This window comes from Macaca nemestrina, chromosome 2 (assembly GCF_043159975.1).
Source record: "Macaca nemestrina isolate mMacNem1 chromosome 2, mMacNem.hap1, whole genome shotgun sequence".
In the NCBI taxonomy this organism is placed as follows: domain Eukaryota; kingdom Metazoa; phylum Chordata; class Mammalia; order Primates; family Cercopithecidae; genus Macaca; species Macaca nemestrina.
Window position 1 is genome coordinate 36220431 of NC_092126.1, and position 19690 is coordinate 36240120.

Consider the following 19690-nt stretch of genomic DNA (forward strand, 5'->3'; position numbering starts at 1 on the left):
GTTGGTCTCGAACTCCTGACCTCAGGTAATCCGCCTGCCTCAGCCTCCCAAAGTGCTGGCATTAGCGGTGTGAGCCACCGCGCTCAGCCATTAGTTAGTTCTTTAATAGCAGTGTAAGCAGGGGGTAGGAAAAGAGAAACTTTAATGGGGTAACTGTAAAGGAAAAGGCGAAGAAGTCACTCCATTTACTGGCTGAGTTCTATCTACCCCATAGGGCTACCAACATTTGTCTGAGTCATTTCCTCAGTGGTTGTGACAGCTCCCTCTCCTGCTTTTAGAAGGAGGAAGTAGAAAGTTTAAGAGCTTACTTTAGACCACCTTTTGCATATAGAATTCATTTCATTTTCAAGGCCCCAAGGGTATTTAAATGGTCTTTAAACCCATTTAAACCGGGCTTTCGCCTGGGCATTTTGGTCTCCACCCCTATGATAAGACAGTCTCCTCCTTTTATCAGGGACAGAAGCTAACGATAAACTGCATCATCATCTAGACTCAAGTCAGGACGTTAAGCAATGTGGTGGGGAGCTAATGCTGATTCTCTTCCCTTCCTCCCCCGTATCTTGTAAGAGCTAGTATACCCACTTTACAGATTAGGGACTTGAAGATAGAATTTATTGAACTTGAGCTTGGTAAACATAATCCAGAGGGTAGAGTTCAGACAAAATCCCTACCTACCAACCGGCCTATGAAAGATCTTTTAATAAATGGGACCCAAACTTCAGGATCACTGCTCCTCTCACTTTCACAATCAACCTGTAAAGAAAAAAAGTAATGGCTGCCACACCAGAGAGGGTGGAAGTACAGAAACGATCAGAGGAGAGGAACAATCTTTAACACAGTTGGCTTAACGCAGTGCCTCTCCGTTTCGCGAAAGTTCAAACGACTACTATGGGGCCACGGTTTGTTCCGGGCCAGGAAACACACGTGCATCCTGCGCATGCGCCCAAAAGCAACCCACTGCCCCTCCTGCTGAACCTCTTTAGCCAAGTCATCAACCAGCCCTCAAAATGCCCGCCCTCAAGACTAAACCCTCCGCCAATCAGGAAACCGGAATCGTCAGGCACGTCACTTATTTTGCATATGCCCTCCTCTCCCCGCCCCCATTCCTGGACTCCGCCCCGTCTGGGTCACGGATTGTCACCTAAGCGCTTCGTCCTGGCACCTGATTGGCTCTCTTTCCAGCTCCGCCTCCATCTCCACCCGCCGCCCGCCCCTTGGCGATCCCACAGCGGCAGGCAGAGCAAAGTACGCAGGCGCAGGCGCTGCCTCTCTCTTCTAGCGGCCCGCCCTCCCTCCTCCCCCTCCCTCCCCTCCCCACCCCCTTCCCCTCCTCTCCGGGTCTGCGCCCGCGCGTCTTCCTCCGGCACGCGCCGCCGCTAGCCGAGCACTCTCGCCAGAGCCTTTGGCTCGCGCGTGCCTTTTCCCCTCAGGTTGTGGGGAGAGCGGGATCCTGCTCCGCCGCCGCAGCAGCGGCAGCCCCGGCAGCCTCGGGCGACAGCGGCGGCGCGCGAGCCCCCAGGCGGACGGTACCACCGCTCGCCAGCACGCAGGGGGAGCCGCCCGCCTCGCCGCGCACGCCTCGGCGACCCCGCGGGGCTGAGGCGTCGCCGCGCCCGGCAGCGTGAGCGCAGAGTCGGCCCCGACCCCGAGCTCGGAGCCCCGCGGGCCGCGCCCGCCGCCGGCCCCACCCATCCGGGTCGAGGAGGCCGAGGCCATGGCCGAGACGGAGGAGCGGAGCCTGGACAACTTCTTTGCCAAGAGGGACAAGAAGAAGAAGAAGGAGCGGAGCAACCGGGCGGCGAGTGCCGCGGGTGCAGCGGGCAGCGCCGGCGGAAGCAGTGGAGCCGCGGGTGCGGCTGGCGGCGGGGCGGGCACGGGGACCCGGCCGGGCGACGGCGGGACCGCGAGCGCGGGGACTGCGGGCCCGGGGGCCGCCACCAAGGCTGTGACGAAGGTGAGGGGCCGGGAGGCCGGCACTCGGGGCCCGGGCCGCGCGCCGGCGCCCCATGTGCCCGCCCCCGCCTGCCGGGGAAGCGTCCGGGAGGGGCCGCGGGGGCCGGGCGGACGGGCGAGGGCCGCCACGTGACGCAGGCTCCCCACTTCGGGCAGGGCTCGCCTGGGCCGGGACCCCTTCCGACACCCGCCCTGGAGCCGCCCTTCTCACCCCGCGTCGCTCGGCGTTAGCCAGGGCCCAGGCGGCGCCACCCTCCAGGGGCACTAGGTCTGGGGCCGCAGCGCCCAGCACAGAGCAGCGTTTATTGGGTGACGTCTAGGCTGAGTAATTCCGTGTGCTGACCTCAGCCCAGTAGTTTGAGCTGAATTTTCGCTTTCAGCAGCCGCATTTGTAGCAGCTCTTTTGTGATGACTTAGTTTCTAAGCCCGTGAAAGAAAAAGAAAAGTCTCGGTGGCAAGGCTGGGGTAGAAATGTAGTTGTGAAATTCCTACTGACTTCTTCCTTCGGCTTTTCTTAGTTGCTTAAAGTAACAGCTCTCATGCAGGAACCCGGCGGAAGTACAGTGTTAGCCTACGAGCATGTTTGTCCTCCATGTAGCCTAGTTTGCCCCAGAACGAAGCAAGGGCTTTGACCGGTATATAAGTGCCTACTCAGTTTAGATTCCAGCCACTTGATCCACTTTTCATAGTGTGTTATTTGCTTAGTTATATGTCTACAAATAGCTTTAATTGATCAAATGGCGTTTGTTTTACAGGACGAAGATGAGTGGAAAGAATTGGAGCAAAAAGAGGTTGATTACAGCGGCCTCAGGGTTCAGGCAATGCAAATAAGGTATGGTCTGGTTACAAGTGTGTTTAGATAACTTTTAGGACAGATACTGGATACAAGTTAGGTTTTCCTTTAGCCCCAAAGCAGCATCATAGTAGCCTTGTGCTCTAGATATGCTTATTAGGACTCAAATGGGTTCTGTCTACTCTTTCTCACTGCGTGAAGGCAGCCCTTCCGTGTGCTCATCAAATTAGCTACTGACTCTAAAATCCTGTGAGAGCTTGCCTACTTCCAGTTCTGGTGAGGCCTTTTCATTTGAGACAGCTAAAATGGATTTTGTCACTTCAGAATTTTCACTGTTAACATCGGTGATTGTACTTAGTTTTGGTTTCAAAAATAATGTGGATTTTTTCACATCCTCTCCAATAAGCAAGTGAATGTATTTTTGTAATTGAAGTATATCATACTTAAAGAGAGAGAGAGGTTTCATGTGTTCACACAGTGCTACCAACCTGTGCAGTAAGTACGCAGGTCAAGAAACTTGAGTATTACTAATACAGAACAAGGTTCGCCTCCTAACACCTATTCACTGCATTCACCTTCAACACAACCACTATCCGTAATTTTTTCTAAAACTTAATAGGAATGGAATTATATGTGTAAACGTTATTTTTTAAAGTTCAAGAAAACAGTAATTTTAAAAAATTGGGTAGTTTAGAAGATTTGAAATTAACATTTTGTTAAGTCCAGTCTATGGCAGTCAACTTTGCTAAGTGCCATATTTTGGAGGGTTCATAAAGTAGGAAAAAAACAAGTGAAGATATGGATCTGCTTTAAGATTAAAAAATCCTTTGCTCCCAGTTTAAATAAAAAAGGATTTTGATAAACTGTCTCCAGTTTGAAGCTTGCATTTTATAGGCAATGCCAGTGAGTGCGAGGCACAGTGGAGGAAATACTTTCCTTAACTGAAAACTGTCTTTTGACCTCTCTGGATGTTGGTATCTATAGCTTTAGATAACTTTTTCAAAAAGCAGTGTTAATAATTTGTTGAATACCTACCACAGCTAGGCATTAATGTCCTGTGAAAACATCATTTTGTGAGCTTAGCCAAAGTGAAACCCCCGACTGATAATGGGAAACTTTCAGGAACGGTAGCTTCTCCACTCTTGAGATTTCTTTGTAGTGGTGTTGAGTAGAAGTGATTAGGCTTAAGTTTGATTCCCAACCACTTGTTGGCTTCCTTCATGTATCTTCATCTTTTCTGTCTCCTGGGGCTTGACCTGTAAAGAATGGGGGAGGAGCGGATGTGAGGTTCTTCCCTTTTGGGGTTGTGGAACTACCTGTGTGTGTGGCTCCTGTTCTGTTGTAAAATTTGGCTCTTCTTGTCTTTTCTTTCCTAAGTGACTGCAGGTTCTTGAAAACGTGAGTGACTGTAAGAATAGTGTTTGGCCATGTCGAACTTGGCAAAAGTAGCACTTTACTGAAGATAAAATTTTGGTTTCAAGTTCACTGACGATTAGAAATTGATTTTATTAAACTATGGATATTATTTAAACAGAACCTGTGTTTTTTCTGTTATTGACTATAAGTTACATGTTCATCTTCAGGGTTATTTTGGTCTTGATCTATTTTGGTTACTCTTGAGATCGTGAAAAGTGTCTTAAATAACTTATATACTTCACCCTTGCCAGGGATGTAAGTATCAGCTAGTACAAGCATTTAAGTTCTGCTCAACCTGAAGTAGAGTAGCTTTTATATTGTCTTTTGGTTTCTTAACATCTAGTTATTGGCCTGAAGTGGCCATCCTAGTAGAGGTATTCCACTAACCTGCAACGCTGAGAAACTCTCTTTCCCATATGCTCATCCACCAATCTCTGCTACATGTGCTTTATCTTATTCTCTTTCTCAATATACTGAGAGTTAGCTGCAGATGTCACCGTCAGTCTTTTTTTTTTTTCTGAAACAGAGTTTCGCTCTTGTTGCCCAGGCTGGAGTACAGTGGCACGATCTAAGCTCACCACAACCTCCAACCCCTGGGTTCAAGCGATTCTAATGCCTCAGCCTCCTGAGTAGCTGGGATTACAGGCATTTGTCACCGCACCCGGCTAATTTTGTATTTTTAGTAGAGACGGAGTTTCTTCCTATTGGTCAGGCTGGTCTCGAACTCCTGACCTCAGGTGATCTGCCTGCCTCGGCCTTCCAAAGTGCTGGAATCACAGGCGTGAGCCTCTGAGCCCAGCCAGATGTCACATACAATCTTAAAGTTCTTGACACTGGTCCTTATAGTAGTTAGCATGTTAGGCCTTTACCTGTACTGAAAGGGAAAAATTTTCATTAGCAGCAAACATACTATATATTAAGATCCTATTTCACATTTACCAACCAGCTCAAGATTTAATACTAGGGTACTTAACGTGTCCAATTTTGTGTCTAAGTTAATCTTATTCAAGATCATGCCATTATAGACAAATTCTTGAGCAGGAAGTCATTGAGGTGGTTATAAAGGAACCTGTCACTTGAGTTAGATTCTTGGTTGGTTGTAGGCCTCTTTCATCTCTTATTTTTTTATATTTTTGAGACAGTCTCACTTTGTCACCCCGGTTGGAATGCAGTGGCATGATCATAGCTCACTGTAGTCTTGAACTCCTGGGCTGAAGTGATCCTCCCACCTCAGCCTCCCAAGTAGCTGGGGCTACAGGTGTGAGTTGCCACCCCTGACTAATCTTTTTTTCTGTAGATGGGGACTGTGTTCCTGGGCTGATCTCAAAACTCCTGGCCTCAAGTGATCTTCTCAAAGTACAGGAATCACAGGCATGAGCTGCTAGGCCCAGCTACTTCCATCTTTAAAATGGATTTTTGGGAGAATGTTAGTTAGAAAGATTTAATTCTTGAAGGCATACAGTGTTGAGTGTTTGTCATGTTTCAGTAAATAATTGAGTTCTTGGAGCCCAGTGGTTTTCTAGAAACTTTGGTGAGAAATCTAGACTTAAACCTGTTAGGCAGAGCTGGTTATGTTATCCAAGGTGGATCATTCTAGCAAATACGTGACTACTTTGCTAGACGCTGTGAGGTTTTCTGGTTGTAGAAATAAGTCATGCTCTAATAGACGACAGTAGATAATTTCAAAGAGATGTGCAAGGTGCTCTGGGGCAGAGGAGAGACATTTCATCATCCATGAATGGGTCGGAAAGATTTCTTTGGATGAGGTGCAGTGACATTTTAAGCCTCCAGGCCAGGCATAGCTGATCAGGCCATGTTTATCTCACCAGTTTACTGTTGCAGCAGTGCTAGGTATAATAGGGACAAACCTGTGAGATGCCCGGTATTCCAGCAGCTCAGTCCAGTCTGATTCTTGTTTTAGCTGCTTCCCCCTAGTGTTGGGGAAGGGGAGTTAGGATGTATAAATTCCCAAGTCTCGAGGTAGAGAGATAAGGCTGTTCTATTCTTTATAAATATACTGCTGCAGGATGTGTGATCCTATCAGCCTTACTAAAGAAAACGCATTTCTCAAATCTCAAAGTAGAGAATATTTCTGCGTCATGCCTTAGAGCTATAAAGAGGATAAAATGAATTTAAAAGGTAATGTGAAATAATATAGCCTCTGGAATCCCACACTATTTTGACTCTGCTACTCTGTAGGCCTGGGGAAGGTACTTAAGTTTTCTCATACATACATACAGTGGGTCTCTTGCCTGCCTTAGTGTTACTGTGAGGTTTAACTTTGTACAGTGGGGTGGAATGCTGGCTACCGTAGTAGATATTCAGTAAATCTTCCTTTTGTATCGTCATTATTCTCCTCACCCTACCAGTAGTGCCTTACAGGCTTACATGTATTTAAGACTGTGTATGTGGAATTGTGATGAATTTACAGCAGTATCGTAGTGTTTATTTATAACATTTAGCTAATGAGAAGCTATATATTAGGATCAAACACTGAATTTCAGCCCATCTCCCGTGGAAATAACCGTTTGGAACTTGTTTCTTGTTCTGCTGTGACATTTGGAGAGTTGATGCTTTCTGAAATATGTAAATATGAAAAAGCAATAAAATATATAAATCATTTCTACCCTGCTAACTGGCATTTAGGCAAGCCCTCTAAGCATCTCTGGGCTTCAGTTCCTCATTGTTGGATGAAGAGTTTTTTTGGCTTGGTCATTCTTTTTTTTTTTTTTTTGATAGAGTTTTTGCTTTTGTTACCCAGGCTGGGGTGCAATGGCATGATCTCGGCTCACTGCAACCTCCGCCTCCCAAGTTCAAGCGATTTTCCTGCCTCAGCCTCCCAAATAGCTGGGATTACAGGCATACGCCACCACGCCTAGCTAATTTTTGTATTTTTAGTAGAGACAGGGTTTCACCATGTTAGTTAGGCTGGTCTTGAACTCCTGACCTCCGGTGATCTGCCCGCCTCTGCCTCCCAAAGTGCTGGGATTACAGGCGTGAGCCACCGTGCTCGGTTGATGAAGGGTCTTGACTAAACAGTGTCCACATGCTTAGTTTAGTATTTCAGAATCTTAACCCAAAATACTTATTTATTTTTATTATTATTACGCTAAGTTCTAGGGTACATGTGCACAACATGCAGGTTTGTTACACAGGTATACATGTGCTATGGTGGTTTGCTGCACCCATCAACTCGTCATTTACATTAGGTATTTCTCCTAACACTATCCCTACCCCAGCTCCCTACCCCCAGCAGACCCTGGTGTGTGATGTTCCCCTCCCTGTGTGTGTCCTCATTGTTCAACTCCCACTTATGATGAGAACATGCAGTGTTTGGTTTTCTGTCTTTGTGATAGTTTGCTGAGAACGATGGTTTCCAGCTTTATCCATGTCCCTGCGAAGGACATTAGCTCATCCTCCCTTTTTATGGCTGCATAGTATTCCATGGTGTATATGTGCTACATTTTCTTTATCCAGTCTATTATTGATGGACATTTGGAAAAACCCAAAATATTTATTAAAAAAATTTTTTTTGGCCGGGCACAGTGGCTCACGCCTATAATCCCAGCGCTCTGGGAGGCTGAGGCGGATGAATTACCTGAGGTCAGGAGTTTGAGACCAGTCTGGCCAACATGGTGAAACGCTGTCTCTACTAAATACACAAAATTTTGCTGGGCATGATGGTGCAAGCAGCTACTTGGCAGGCTGAGATAGGAGAATCGCTTGAACCCAGGAGGTGGAGGTTGCAATAAGCCAAGATCTCGCCATTGCTCTTCAGTCTGGGCAACAGGAGTGAAACTCCATCTCAAAAAAAAAAAAAAAAAAAATAGAGACAGGGTCTCACCAGGTTGCTCAGGCTGGTTTTGAACTCCTGGCCTCAAATGATCCTCCCACCTTGGCCTTCCAAAGTGCTGGGATTATGGGCATGAGCCACCGTACCTGGCCGAGAATCCAAAATACTAAGTTGTTCTCCTTGTGCCTTTTATTATTGATGTACAGTCCCTCTAATTAAACAGATTATGCTTATTTTTTGGTAATAGTTTGTAACATAGGTGTATTTTAAATTTGTGGTTTTTAAATTTTTTTATTTTTTCCCTAAGGGCAAGGAGATGTTAGACACTAGACAGTAAAAAAGAAAACTTCAAGTTGAGATACTGTCACTATTCCGTCAGACCAAATAGGAGTTTTTATTTAAAAGCTTTCTGTGAGGCTGGGCGTGGTGGCTCACTCCTGTAATCCCAACACTTTGGGAGGCAGAGTTAGGAGGATCACTTGAGGCCAGGAGTACACGACCAGCCTGGCCAAGACCCTGCCTCTACAAAAAATGTAAAAAAAGTAAAATTAGCCAGTCATGGTGGTCTGCACCTGTAGTTCTACCTTACTTGGGAGGCTGAGGTGGGAGTATCTCTTGAGCCCAGGAGTTTAAGATTACAGTGAGCTAAGATTGGGCCTCTGTACTCCAGCCTAGGTGACAGAGCAAGACCCTGTCTCTAAAAAATTTTAAAAATAAAAAACGATTTTTTGTGTGTAGGTTATAAAAGTAATATGTTTGTTTTTAGAAATTTTTTGAAAAAATGTAGCAGCATAAAATGTAAGAATTATCTGTAGTCTCTTTTGCTTAGGAATAATCAGTGAATAGTGCTGATTATTAAGGGCTTGTCAGCTCCATTTTACATAAGAGGAAATTGAGGAATAAAGAAATTAGTGCCATATTCAAAGTTTCCTGGCTGGTAAGTGGCAGAGCCTGGATTTGAACCAGGAAGCCTGACTTTAGAATCTGCTCCTAATTGCTTGCTGCATGAAGAAGATAAAGTCATACATTCTAGCACCCAGAGCTACTCTATAATATAAACTTTTAAAAATTGTTGTAGATATCTTTGTATTTATATTAGGTATGTAGCTGTTGTTGTAGTGAATTTTTGGTTTGTATGACATTAATACTACCTCCAAGTCAGCATAGGCTTTACATTTTAAATGGCTGTGTAGAATTCTCTTACATGTTAATGAAAAGGAAAACTGAGGGATGGCCTGGCTATATTTTTTTTCTTTCTTTTAAATTGCAATTTTTTTTCTTTCTCAGATCTCTTAGGGATGAATTGACATATTCTCTGTCCTTTTTCCTCTCAGATAAAGTTGTAAGTAAAATCTTGCTGTAAATGTAGATGAGATAGATCTATTCTTCTTTTCCCTCTCTTCCTTATTGCCACTCCAGCCTCTAAATTCTGCAGTTACCTCTGATTGGTAGGTAATTCATACAATGCTGCCATTTTTTTTTTTTTATTTTTGACACGGGGTCTCGCTCTGTCACCCAGGCTGGAGTGCAGTGGTGCAATCTCGGCCCACTATAGCCTCTGCTTCCTGGGTTCAACCAATTCTCCTGCCTCAGCCACCCAAGTAGCTGAGATTACAGGCATATGCCACCACACCCAGCTAATTTTTGTGTTTTTAGTAGAGACAGGGTTTTGCCATATTGGCCAGGCTGGTCTCGAACTCCTGACCTCAGGTGATCCGCCTACCTCGGCCTCCCGAAGTGCTGGGATTACAGGTGTGAACCACCGTGCCCGGCCAGTGCCATTATTTTTTAATGGCATTTTGCCACTTTTTTTTTTGAGTTGGAGTCTCACTCTGTCACCCAGGCGGGAGTGCAGTGGTGCGATCTCAGCTTACTGCAAGCTCCGCCTCCCGGGTTCATGCCATTCTGCCTCAGCCTCCCAAGTAGCTGGGACTACAGGCGTCTGCCACCACGCCCAGCTAATTTTATATATATATATATATATATATTTTTTTTTTTTTTTTTTTTTTTTTGGTAGCGACAAAGTTTCACCATGGTCTTGATCTCCTGACCTCGTGGCCCGCCTGCTTCAGCCTCCCAAAGTGCCACTTTATTTTTTTCTAAGTATCTTTAAAGGAGACTGTCAAGCTGGTCGTATAGCCAGCTCGTGTCTTGTTTTAATAGAAATGGAAGGAAAGCATCCTTAGATATCCTTTTGCAGAAGCCAAGAGAGGCTGTGATGTTCCCAAGGTTATACAGTCAAGAGAGGCAGGTGGTAAGTGGAAGGCCAGGGACAGAGTTTTGGGAACCAACCTTTTTTTTATAGGAAGGTGGGGAAAACATAAAATGATGAAGGAGTTGAGAAGCTTGAAGACCTAGGAAAAGCCACCATTGTCATGAAAAATAATTTTATGAAAAGGTTGGTAGTTGAGTATCTTCTGCCAGGTGTATCTTCAAGGTGAAGAGCTGCAGAAAGGACGTTTGATTTAGCCATTATTATGCTTTAATATCCCTGTGGTCAGTATCCCGTTTGTCAAGAGACAAAAATATATACACTTGGCAATTTAGGACATGTAAAGTTACATAAAATAATAAAAAGTAATCCAACAAAAAGAGAAATAATCAAAGATGCCTAGGAGAAATAGATTATGACTCAAGTCAATTCAAGAATAAATTAATTAGCATTGAGAAAATACTGCAAGCAGTCTTAAGATGGTATGTTACCACTGAGGGTATCTTTTCCATTTATAACATCTGGAAAGCCGAAGACTGAGCTCTTATATATATTTTTTTAAACAGGTGATAAATACATGTCTGATGTTAGGGGTAGTTCTATCCTTTGTAAACACGGCATGTATTTGTTTTCATCTGCTGGAATGTGAATTCTGATTCTGAGAGCATTTTGTTACATGTGCTAAAGGATTGGCAAATAAAATTATACAACTTTCAAAACCCTTCATTTGTCACTAAAAATATGCTTACCATAAATGCCTGTTTGTACACTTTGGTGCAACGAAAATTTTGTAATTGTGCTCTTAATCCTTCAGCTCACTCTCTTCTCTGCATTTCAGGTTGTATCATCCTCTCTTCCCTCCCTTAGTCGCTTGAGGCGGTAACTGGGGTCCTGCTCTTACGTGGGGTCCTGCAAACCGTCAGGCATATTGTCACAGAGGCACATCAGTATTTTTTTTTTTTTTTCCAGACACAGTCATGCTCTGTCACCCAGGAGGGAGTGCAGTGGCACAATTTCAGCTCACTGCAGCCTCTGCCTTCTGGGTTCAAGGGATTCTCCTGCCTCAGCTTCCCCAGTAGCTGGGATTACAGGGGTGCGCCCCCATGCCTGGCTAATTTTTGTATTTTTAGTACAGATGGGTTTCGCCACGTTGCCCAGCCTGGTCTTGAACTCCTGACCTCAGGTGATCCATCCACCTTGGCCTCCCAAAGTCCTGGGATTACAGGGTTGTACAGATAATCATGGATAAAACTAAGGATTTGGACTGAAAATTTTCTTGGTGGTTCCTTAATGAATTTACATGTTTGCTTTTCCAACAGTGAAAAGGAAGAAGATGATAATGAAAAGAGACAAGATCCAGGTGATAACTGGGAAGAAGGTGGAGGTGGTGGTGGAGGTATGGAAAAATCTTCAGGTCCCTGGAATAAAACAGCTCTGGTCCAAGCACCTCCTGCTCCAGTAATCGGTAATTTTACTATTTCAGTTTCAGAAAGATGTCTAATTTATATATGATTTTGTATATGGTCCACTTTCAACTCGGTGCATGATTATGGTGGGGTGAGAAGGAGGGGCTCCTTTCCATTCCTGGTTGAGTGGGATGTGTGTGTCTCTTGTTAAAGACTTCAGAATCCTAAAGAAAAGGAATCTGGAGGTTAAAAGACATACTTTTGTCCTATATGTTGCTGTAAAATTTATATGTAGATAGTCTAGTCGATTCCAGTTTCATTTATTTAAATTGAGCATTTATTCTAATATTCTCTTTAAATATTAACTACTTGCTAGTGGAGGAAAAGGTAAGGAAAAGACTTCAATTTACTAGAATCCAAGGTAAGCTTCATTTGGGATTTTTAGTAGTAATTACCTAGGGTTGGGTATAACTCCAAAAGTTTTCATGAGAGAGAAAATTCTTAAAGCTTTTATCATTTAAAATATTTTTGACAGCTGAGTAAGGACAAAGACAAGGGGCCCTTGTCTTCACTTGTGCTTTGTCTTTTTCATTCCCTTTAACTTTCCTGTTTTTTGAAGCATGAATTCTCAGCAGGACTGATGTTATCATTTTCAAGGGGGTAAAAGTTGCTTCTTACAGAGTGAAGGAATCTTATACCTTATCAGTCATTTGTGGCCTGCGAAAAGGCTAGAGTGCATAAACAGATGTATAGTTTATCTGCAGTATTAAAATTTTATGGAGTGGGGGGCAGTTGGGAAACAGATGTCTGAAAGGTCTCCTTAGGGCGATAATGAAAGTTTAAGAGCACTACTTTAAAGAAATGTATACTCATTGTTTTATTTAGAATGGCATAAAGAATAACTTATCACTCCAAATCTTGCTATGCTGAAATCACACAGATAACTACTGTATTTTTTAGAGACAGTTTCACTCTGTGGCCCAGGCTGCAGTGCAGTGGTGCAACGTGGCTCATTGCAGCCCCTCAACTGCTTGGACTCAAGTGATTCTCCCACCGCAGCCTTCCAAGTAGACTACCAGGGCATGCCACCTGTTTATTTTATTGTGGAGATGAGATCTCACTATGTTGCCCAGGCTAGTCTCCGACTCCTGGGTTCAAGCAATCCTGCCACCGTAGTTTCCCAAAGTGCTGGGATTACAGGTGTGAGCCACCACACCCGGTCTTATGTTTTTAAATCTTTAGAATCTTTTTGTTTTGTTTGAGACAGAGTCTGGCTCCTGACTTCAAGTGATCTGCCTGCCTCGACCTCCAAAAGTGCTGGGATTACAGGCGTGAGCCATCATGCCTGGTTAGAATCTTTTTTTCTTTTTTTCTTTCTTTTTATTTTTTCCAGTAGACAAAGTCTCATTCTCTTGCCCAGGCTGGAATGCAGTGGCACAGTCTTGGGTCACTGCAACCTCCACCTCCCGGGTTCAAGCTAGTCTCCTGCCTCAGCCTCTTGAGTAGCTGGGATTATAGGCATGCACCATCATGCCCTGCTAATTCTTTGTATTTTTAGTAGAGATGAGGTTTCAACATGTTGGCCAGGCTGGTTTTGAACTCCTGACCTCAAGTGATCTGCCTGCCTCGGGCTGCCAAAGTGCTAGGATTACAGACTTGAGCCACCACGCCCCAGCCCCAGCTAGAATCTTAAAAAATAACCACACTGGCATTTCATTAAATAAATTCTTTACATACGGCATCTTAATCAGTCCCCCCAATCAGGTAAAGAAGTAATTCATATTTATTGGTAGGGAAACTGAGGACTATTTAAGTCCTATTCTGAAAGGCAGTCCCTGATGAGACCAGTCATCCAGTCCCAGCAGATTCCTTTTCTACTTCCAGTAATTTGGCTTGTGGAACTCACCATTTACGTAGATTACTAAAGTTGTACATGGAGGAGGAGTTAGAATAATACCCTAGAAAAATAGAATGTTTTCACTTTTCTTTTTTCTTTTTTGAGAGACAGAGTCTTGTTCTGTTGCCCACGATGGAGTGCAGTGGCTCAATATTGGCTCACTGCAACCTCTGCCTCCCAGGTTCAAGCCATTCTCCTGCCTCAGCCCCCTGAGTAGCTGGGATTACAGGCGTCTGCCATCACGCCCGGCTAAGTTTTGTAATTTTTGTAGAGACAGTGTTTCACCATGTTGGCCCAACTGGTCTTGAACTCCTGACCCCAGGTGATTCACTCACCTCAGCCTCCCAGAGTGCTGGGATTACAGGTGTGAACCACCACACCTGGCCTGTTTTCACTTTAGACATTTTCTGAAATAACTTTCCTTCTGTTGTCTGACCCAGAGACCCTGGTATTGTTTTTTCTGTAATTGTTAAATGATTGGGAATGCAAGAATAGCTTATTAAAATGCTGAACATTTGAATAGTTTATCTAAAAATTGTTTTAAAATATTAGTTACAGAAACCCCAGAACCGGCAATGACTAGTGGTGTGTATAGGCCTCCTGGGGCCAGGTTAACCACAACAAGGAAAACACCACAAGGACCACCAGAAATCTACAGCGATACACAGTTCCCATCCCTGCAGTCAACTGCCAAGCATGTAGAAAGCCGGAAGTAAGTACTATAAGTAATTGCATTTTGTTTAGGACTTCTGTTCCTCGGCCAGGGAGTGGGATATAGGGCATACCCACCCAAGGGAGACTATTCCTTAACTAATGAAGCCTGAGCTTCAGCTGACAGGCAGCTAAGAGTCAGGACGGAACTTTATATACCTAGAAGGGAGGAAAGGGGGAGGGCAAAGAGCATTGGAGACTGAGTTTGTCTTCTGTCTGCAAAAGTTTCTCTTAGCCCTGGTTTATGTTGTTTTATAGCAATGACAAGTTTTAATGTAGTTGAAATTCTTTTATAATTGAGTGGCTTTTGCTCCTTATAATATGGAAACTAGAAATATAAAAATGCTGTGTAATTATATTCCCAGTTAATGTGACTGTAGACAGAAGATGTTGGCATTTATAAATCTAATATTAAAATAATCTTATTTCAGCAGGTACTTAAAATGAATGCTACCTGGAATTAAATGACTACATATGGCACAACTACATCTTACTTAGGGACATGAATTTTTTAAAATAAAATGGGAAGAAATGTAAATGACATCAGATGGAAATGTTTTTTGGGGTGGCGTTTAGAATAAATCCCAGCCTTTTCGCCACTTTGAGAGCACAGCTGGCTTGAATTTAAACCTCCACGTGGACTTGCTCCTCTGCTCTGTCTTAAAAAATGTATAAGGGACCTTTGGGAGGGCAGTGATTCACCACACTCAAGTTTCTTTACCTGATCTAATCAGATCCACTCCCACAAAATTGATGTGAGGAGAAATCATTGACTAACGAGTAGAATTTACTTGAATGAGAAAATTGTTACCCTTGTGCATAAAGAGAGAGATGTATTATCTATTACTTGCTAAAAGTGAAAGTGTTAGGAGGAATGTCATCACACAGCTTATAACAGTTTTCTTCAAGTTTGTCCTGAAATAGGGTCACATTTAATACTATTTAGTAGAAGATAGGACCCTAGAGCTTCAGTACAGCGTTCTGTGTTTTCTGTTCAAATTGAAGCCTTAAAATGGTTTGATAAGGATTTTATATATGCCCACTCCTACCCCTCCCCAGGATTCTTCTAAGGGGTGGCTTTTTTTAAAAAATTCAAGGACGAGTATTTTCAAAAACCCTAGTGAAGAAAAAATATTTACTGATTACATTTCTTTTCCCTTAGGGATAAAGAAATGGAGAAGAGCTTTGAAGTAGTAAGACACAAAAATAGAGGTAGGGATGAGGTTTCAAAAAACCAGGCCCTTAAACTTCAGCTAGACAACCAGTATGCTGTGCTTGAAAATCAGAAAAGCAGCCACTCACAATACAATTAAGGAATGGGCTTTGCTAACCCTTCTGAGGTAACTAGACTGCAGCTAACCACCACCAACAGTCAGTCATCATCTGATCTCTGCTGGACCTACAGACACCGATGCAGACCACTCAATTTCCTGACCGGCCCTATTGCACTATGGAAGTTAAAGTGTCGCGACTGCTCTATACATATTGGATTTAGGGGAATTTTCATTGTTATATAAACGTGTGAACTAGTTTCAACAGTGTTCTTTCATATTTACTCTGCAAATACAAAAAACCAAAACCTGCAGCCAGTGGTCATTTCAAAATCTTTTTATGTTCAGATACTGAGCCTTCATAAGGGTTGACTACCTCAGATCTGCTGCACTCATTGTGGACTTCATGTGGATCACAACTTCTGGATAAGAAGATTACAACTATTAAGTGTTGATGTGAACCTTGCAACCAGCTCTACTGGATTCTTACCAGAAATCCTGCATAAAAAGTCAGCCATCTGGGTTCTGATCTGCTGTAAAAGATGAAGATTTAAGTGACCTTAATTAACCTGTCCTGTGCCCTACCCTTAAGGAATACTCTATGTAGTAGGCTGTGGCTATATTATACTTCCTGGAACACGCCGCTGAAAAGAACTGATGTGTTCAGATCATCTGTGTAGGGCTGTGATTTGTAATTTAAACTTTAATTGTATTCTGAGGTAACCACAAAATAAATTCAACCAAACTGGGGTCCACCAAGTAGGGGAAGGGGTAAGGGAGAGAATAATCTTTTTTTTTTTTTTTTTTGGTAATTTTTTTTTTTTATTTGGATAGTGCTTTTTTGTTTTGTTTTGTTCTGCATTAAGGCCTTTTTTGCTTTGACTTGAAGTAAGTTCTTTGACAGAGCATATTGCTTGGTTAAGTAAGTAACCTAAAGTATGCATTAGGATTGTGAAATGTCTTCGTGAGTATGCCAGTCCTGAGGGTGGAACCAAATAGCCTTTGATGTAAAGGGCAGTGGATTCTGGAGGCTCTACTTCAGGTGCTGCTAATGCCTCTTCTAATCAGGTCTAAATTGTGTAGTAAACTGCAGTGGGAAGAAAATGCTTTCTGCTCAGGCTAAGGGGTTCACTGATCTGTCCTTACAAATTCAGAGCAACATGAGCAAAACCTCAGCTAAAATCCATTTAAGTGTCATGGATTGTGCATGATCTTTGATAAGAATTCCTCATGTACTTGTGCCCAGTTTTTCAAGGTATTGGCTGTTCTATAGATGCAGTGATTGTCCCAGCTAGCTCTGTTTTCAACCTTTTGGTGTGTGTTTATGTTCATTTGGAGAGTCAGGGCGAAAGACAGGTGATGTAGCACTTCTGTTTTTAATAATTACAGCTTCAAATACCTATTAATAGTTTGAGGTCCTTTAGACGGACTTGAGGAAGCCACCCAGCATTGCGGAAGAGTGTCCACCTAACAAGATGGTCTGGCAGTTTCCTAGTTTTGTATCTTTGGTTCAATAGAAATATCTGAAAGTGGTAATGTGACCACTTGATGCAGAGTCCGGGTTTCTCTATAATAAATCCCTTTGCCAAATGCATGAGTTGCAGACTTGGTATTGGCAAGAGTGAAGCAAGTGGGTGAGTAAAACTATTTTGATGTGGGAGCATTTTCAGATAGGAGTTTAGTCTTGATGAAAGTGTCCGTGCAGGAATTGGACTCCAAGGAGGGTTACAGTATCTCCTGATGGGACCTGCCACTCACATCTGGGCAATAATGTTGACATTTGAGGTGGCAGGCAGGATGCCTGCCTTCTAATCTATTTGGGTGAGTAGTTGAGCCAGCCAAGGGGAAGTTGAATGATTAAATCAGAAATGGGATTCTTGGTAAACTGAAGACTATTTGGGAACGAAAAACCTTAAAAAATAGGCTCTTCATCGTTGAACTGTGTATTTTCCCTGCATTTTTTTCCCCACAAAATTTTGTTGGGGGTTGTGTTACCGAAGAATGAACAGAGATGAGTAAGTGGAGGTGTTATGTAAAGGCATACTGTACCCGAAATCTGAAGACCTGCAGCAGATTTAAATTACAACTCTTGTTAAAACTTTTTAAAAGATTGTGAAAATATCAAAATGTACATGAATCAAGTTTTAATATACTGTATGATGGGTGGATGAGGCTGTCCATTGTACCATTTGTTTGAATTCTCAGGCATGGTTTGGCAGTGCAAGAACTCTGTAACATTAACAAATTCAATAAAAAGTAAATATATGGATTTTGGACTGTAATGGTTATTTTAAAGCCTTATTTTGTCTTTGAAAATGGTGAGTTGAGGTCATACCTCTCGCTGTGGGAAAGTGAAGATGCTCTAAACTCAGGAGTGTACTTTTTTTTCTTTCTTTTTTTTTTTTTGTTTGAGACAGTCTCGCTCTGTCACCCAGGCTGGAGTGCAGTGGTGTGATCTCAGCTCACTTCATCCTCCGCCTCCCCGGTTCAAGTGATGCTGCCTCAGCCTCCTGAGTAGCTGGGATTACAGGCACGCACCACCACACCAGCTAATTTTTGTATTTTTAGTAGAGACGGAGTTTCACCATGTTCGCCAGGCTGGTCTTGAACTCCTGACTTCGTGTCCACCTGCCTTGGCCTCCCAAAGTGCTGGGATTACAGGTGTGAGCCACCAGGCCTGGCCGGTAGTGTACTTTCCATTTCAGAAGTGTTTATGGAGTGCTCAAGCATAAAAAAGACCGATGAGGATTTAGGCAAACCAAAGACAGTAAAAAAGAGAAATACAAAATTTTAAAAATACAAAACATGAGGCATGAAAGTGGCTACAAAGCTATGACAAATATTTTTGGAAAACTTGAAATACACATTTGTCCTTGTTGCTGTATTAAATTTTGTTACCTTAAATTATGGCAGAGGCAGGAGGAATCTAAAATCTTTATATAGACTAGGGATTTGAGACTTTGTTCCTTGAGAATCTTAAAATTCTCAAAAAGAGCAGTAATTTTAAATTTCAGGATTTTGGATTATAGTCCCTAGATTTCTAAATTAGCAAAAGTGTATTTGTCATTTTGGTAATGGAGTTTAAATATGTAGTATTAACAATTTGTTATTTGATTATTTGTGCTTGATTGAGATTTTTTTCTTTTGACAGCCCTATTTAAGGTAGAACAGGCACAGAAACTCAGTCTTCCCTGCTTTAATTTCCTCTATAGTTTTAACTTTTTAGATAAAAGTCACGCTTTTCCAAAAACAAGAGACAGAGTCTTGTGCTGGAGTACAGTGTCACAATGATGGCCCCCTGCAGCCTTCAACTCCTGGCATCAAGGAATCCTCCCTCTTCAGCCTGCTGAGTAGCTGGGATTACTGTGTGTGCCACCAAACACTATTTTGTTTTTTAAGAGATGGGGTCTTACTATGTTGCCCAGGCTGGTCTCAAGCTTCCTGGTCTCAAGCAATCCTCCTCAGCCTCCCAAAGTGCTGGAATGTTTTACAGCCACTTTGGGAGCCACCACACCTGGCCAAAAGTCACCTTTTGAAGTATACAATTAAAGACTTTCTTATATTCTCAAAGTTATGCATCCATCACCACTCTTTTAAAGTTCTTGAACATTTTCATCACCCCAAAAAGAAATTCTATTGTTATTAGTCATTTTCTTCCTTTCTCTCAAATTCCTTAGTCCTAGGCAGCCACTATTGTATTGTCTCTAGTTTCTTTTTTCTGGATTTTTTTTTTTTTTTTTTTTGAGACAGAGTCTTGCTGTGTCACCCAGGCTGGAGTGCAGTGGCGCAATCTTGGCTCAATGCAACCTCCGCCTCCCAGGTTCCAGTGATGCTCCTGCCTCAGCCTCCCCGAGTAGCTGGGATTACAGGCGCCCACCACCACGCCTGGCTAATCTTGTATTTTTAGTAGAGATGGGGTTTCACCATGCTGGCTAGGCTGGTCTCAAACTCCTGACCTCAGGTGATACACCCGCTTTGGCCTCCCAAAGTGCTGGGATTAGAGCTGCGTGAGCCACCGTACCTGGCCCAGACTTTCTCATTCTGGTCATTTCATATAAACAGGGTTATACAATTTGTTTTTCAGCAACTGGCTTCTACAACTTGTTTTTGAGCATGTTTTTGAGGCTTAGCTTGTATCAGTGCTTCGTTTTTATTGCTAAACAGCCTAGGTAATTGTATGGATATACCATGTTTAAATTGTATGTTCATCTGTTGGACATTTGGGTTGTTTCATTATT

At 43.1% G+C, this 19690-nt stretch overlaps 1 protein-coding gene across 7 annotated transcripts; it reads left to right on the forward strand.

The window, feature by feature from the left end:
* The first annotated feature begins 1298 nt into the window (after nucleotides 1-1298).
* Nucleotides 1299-17734, forward strand: LOC105469877 (CDV3 homolog). 7 transcript variants are annotated; one of them, XM_011721446.3, is made up of 5 exons: nucleotides 1299-1954; nucleotides 2709-2785; nucleotides 11487-11632; nucleotides 14023-14182; nucleotides 15344-17734. In XM_011721446.3, exons 1-5 carry the CDS (start codon nucleotides 1715-1717, stop codon nucleotides 15492-15494), a joined length of 774 nt encoding a protein of 257 aa, XP_011719748.1. In that variant the 5' UTR covers nucleotides 1299-1714; the 3' UTR covers nucleotides 15495-17734. The 7 variants fall into 7 exon arrangements, with proteins under 7 accessions (XP_011719748.1, XP_011719749.1, XP_070947034.1 ...); XM_011721447.3 differs by having other exon boundaries at nucleotides 1563-1954; nucleotides 15801-17734; XM_071090933.1 differs by lacking the exon at nucleotides 15344-17734 and adding an exon at nucleotides 14613-15249 and having other exon boundaries at nucleotides 1563-1954.
* The last annotated feature ends 1956 nt before the right edge of the window (nucleotides 17735-19690 follow it).

What these genes read in the sequence shown, in the direction of transcription:
- LOC105469877 (XM_011721446.3), top strand. Translation starts at nt 1,715, where the DNA reads ATGGCCGAGACGGAGGAGCGGAGCCTGGACAACTTCTTTGCCAAGAGG. An exon ending in CCACCAAGGCTGTGACGAAG is followed by an intron (nt 1,955 to 2,708) that starts GTGAGGGGCCGG and finishes TTTGTTTTACAG; the next exon opens with GACGAAGATGAGTGGAAAGA. An exon ending in ACCTCCTGCTCCAGTAATCG is followed by an intron (nt 11,633 to 14,022) that starts GTAATTTTACTA and finishes TTAAAATATTAG; the next exon opens with TTACAGAAACCCCAGAACCG.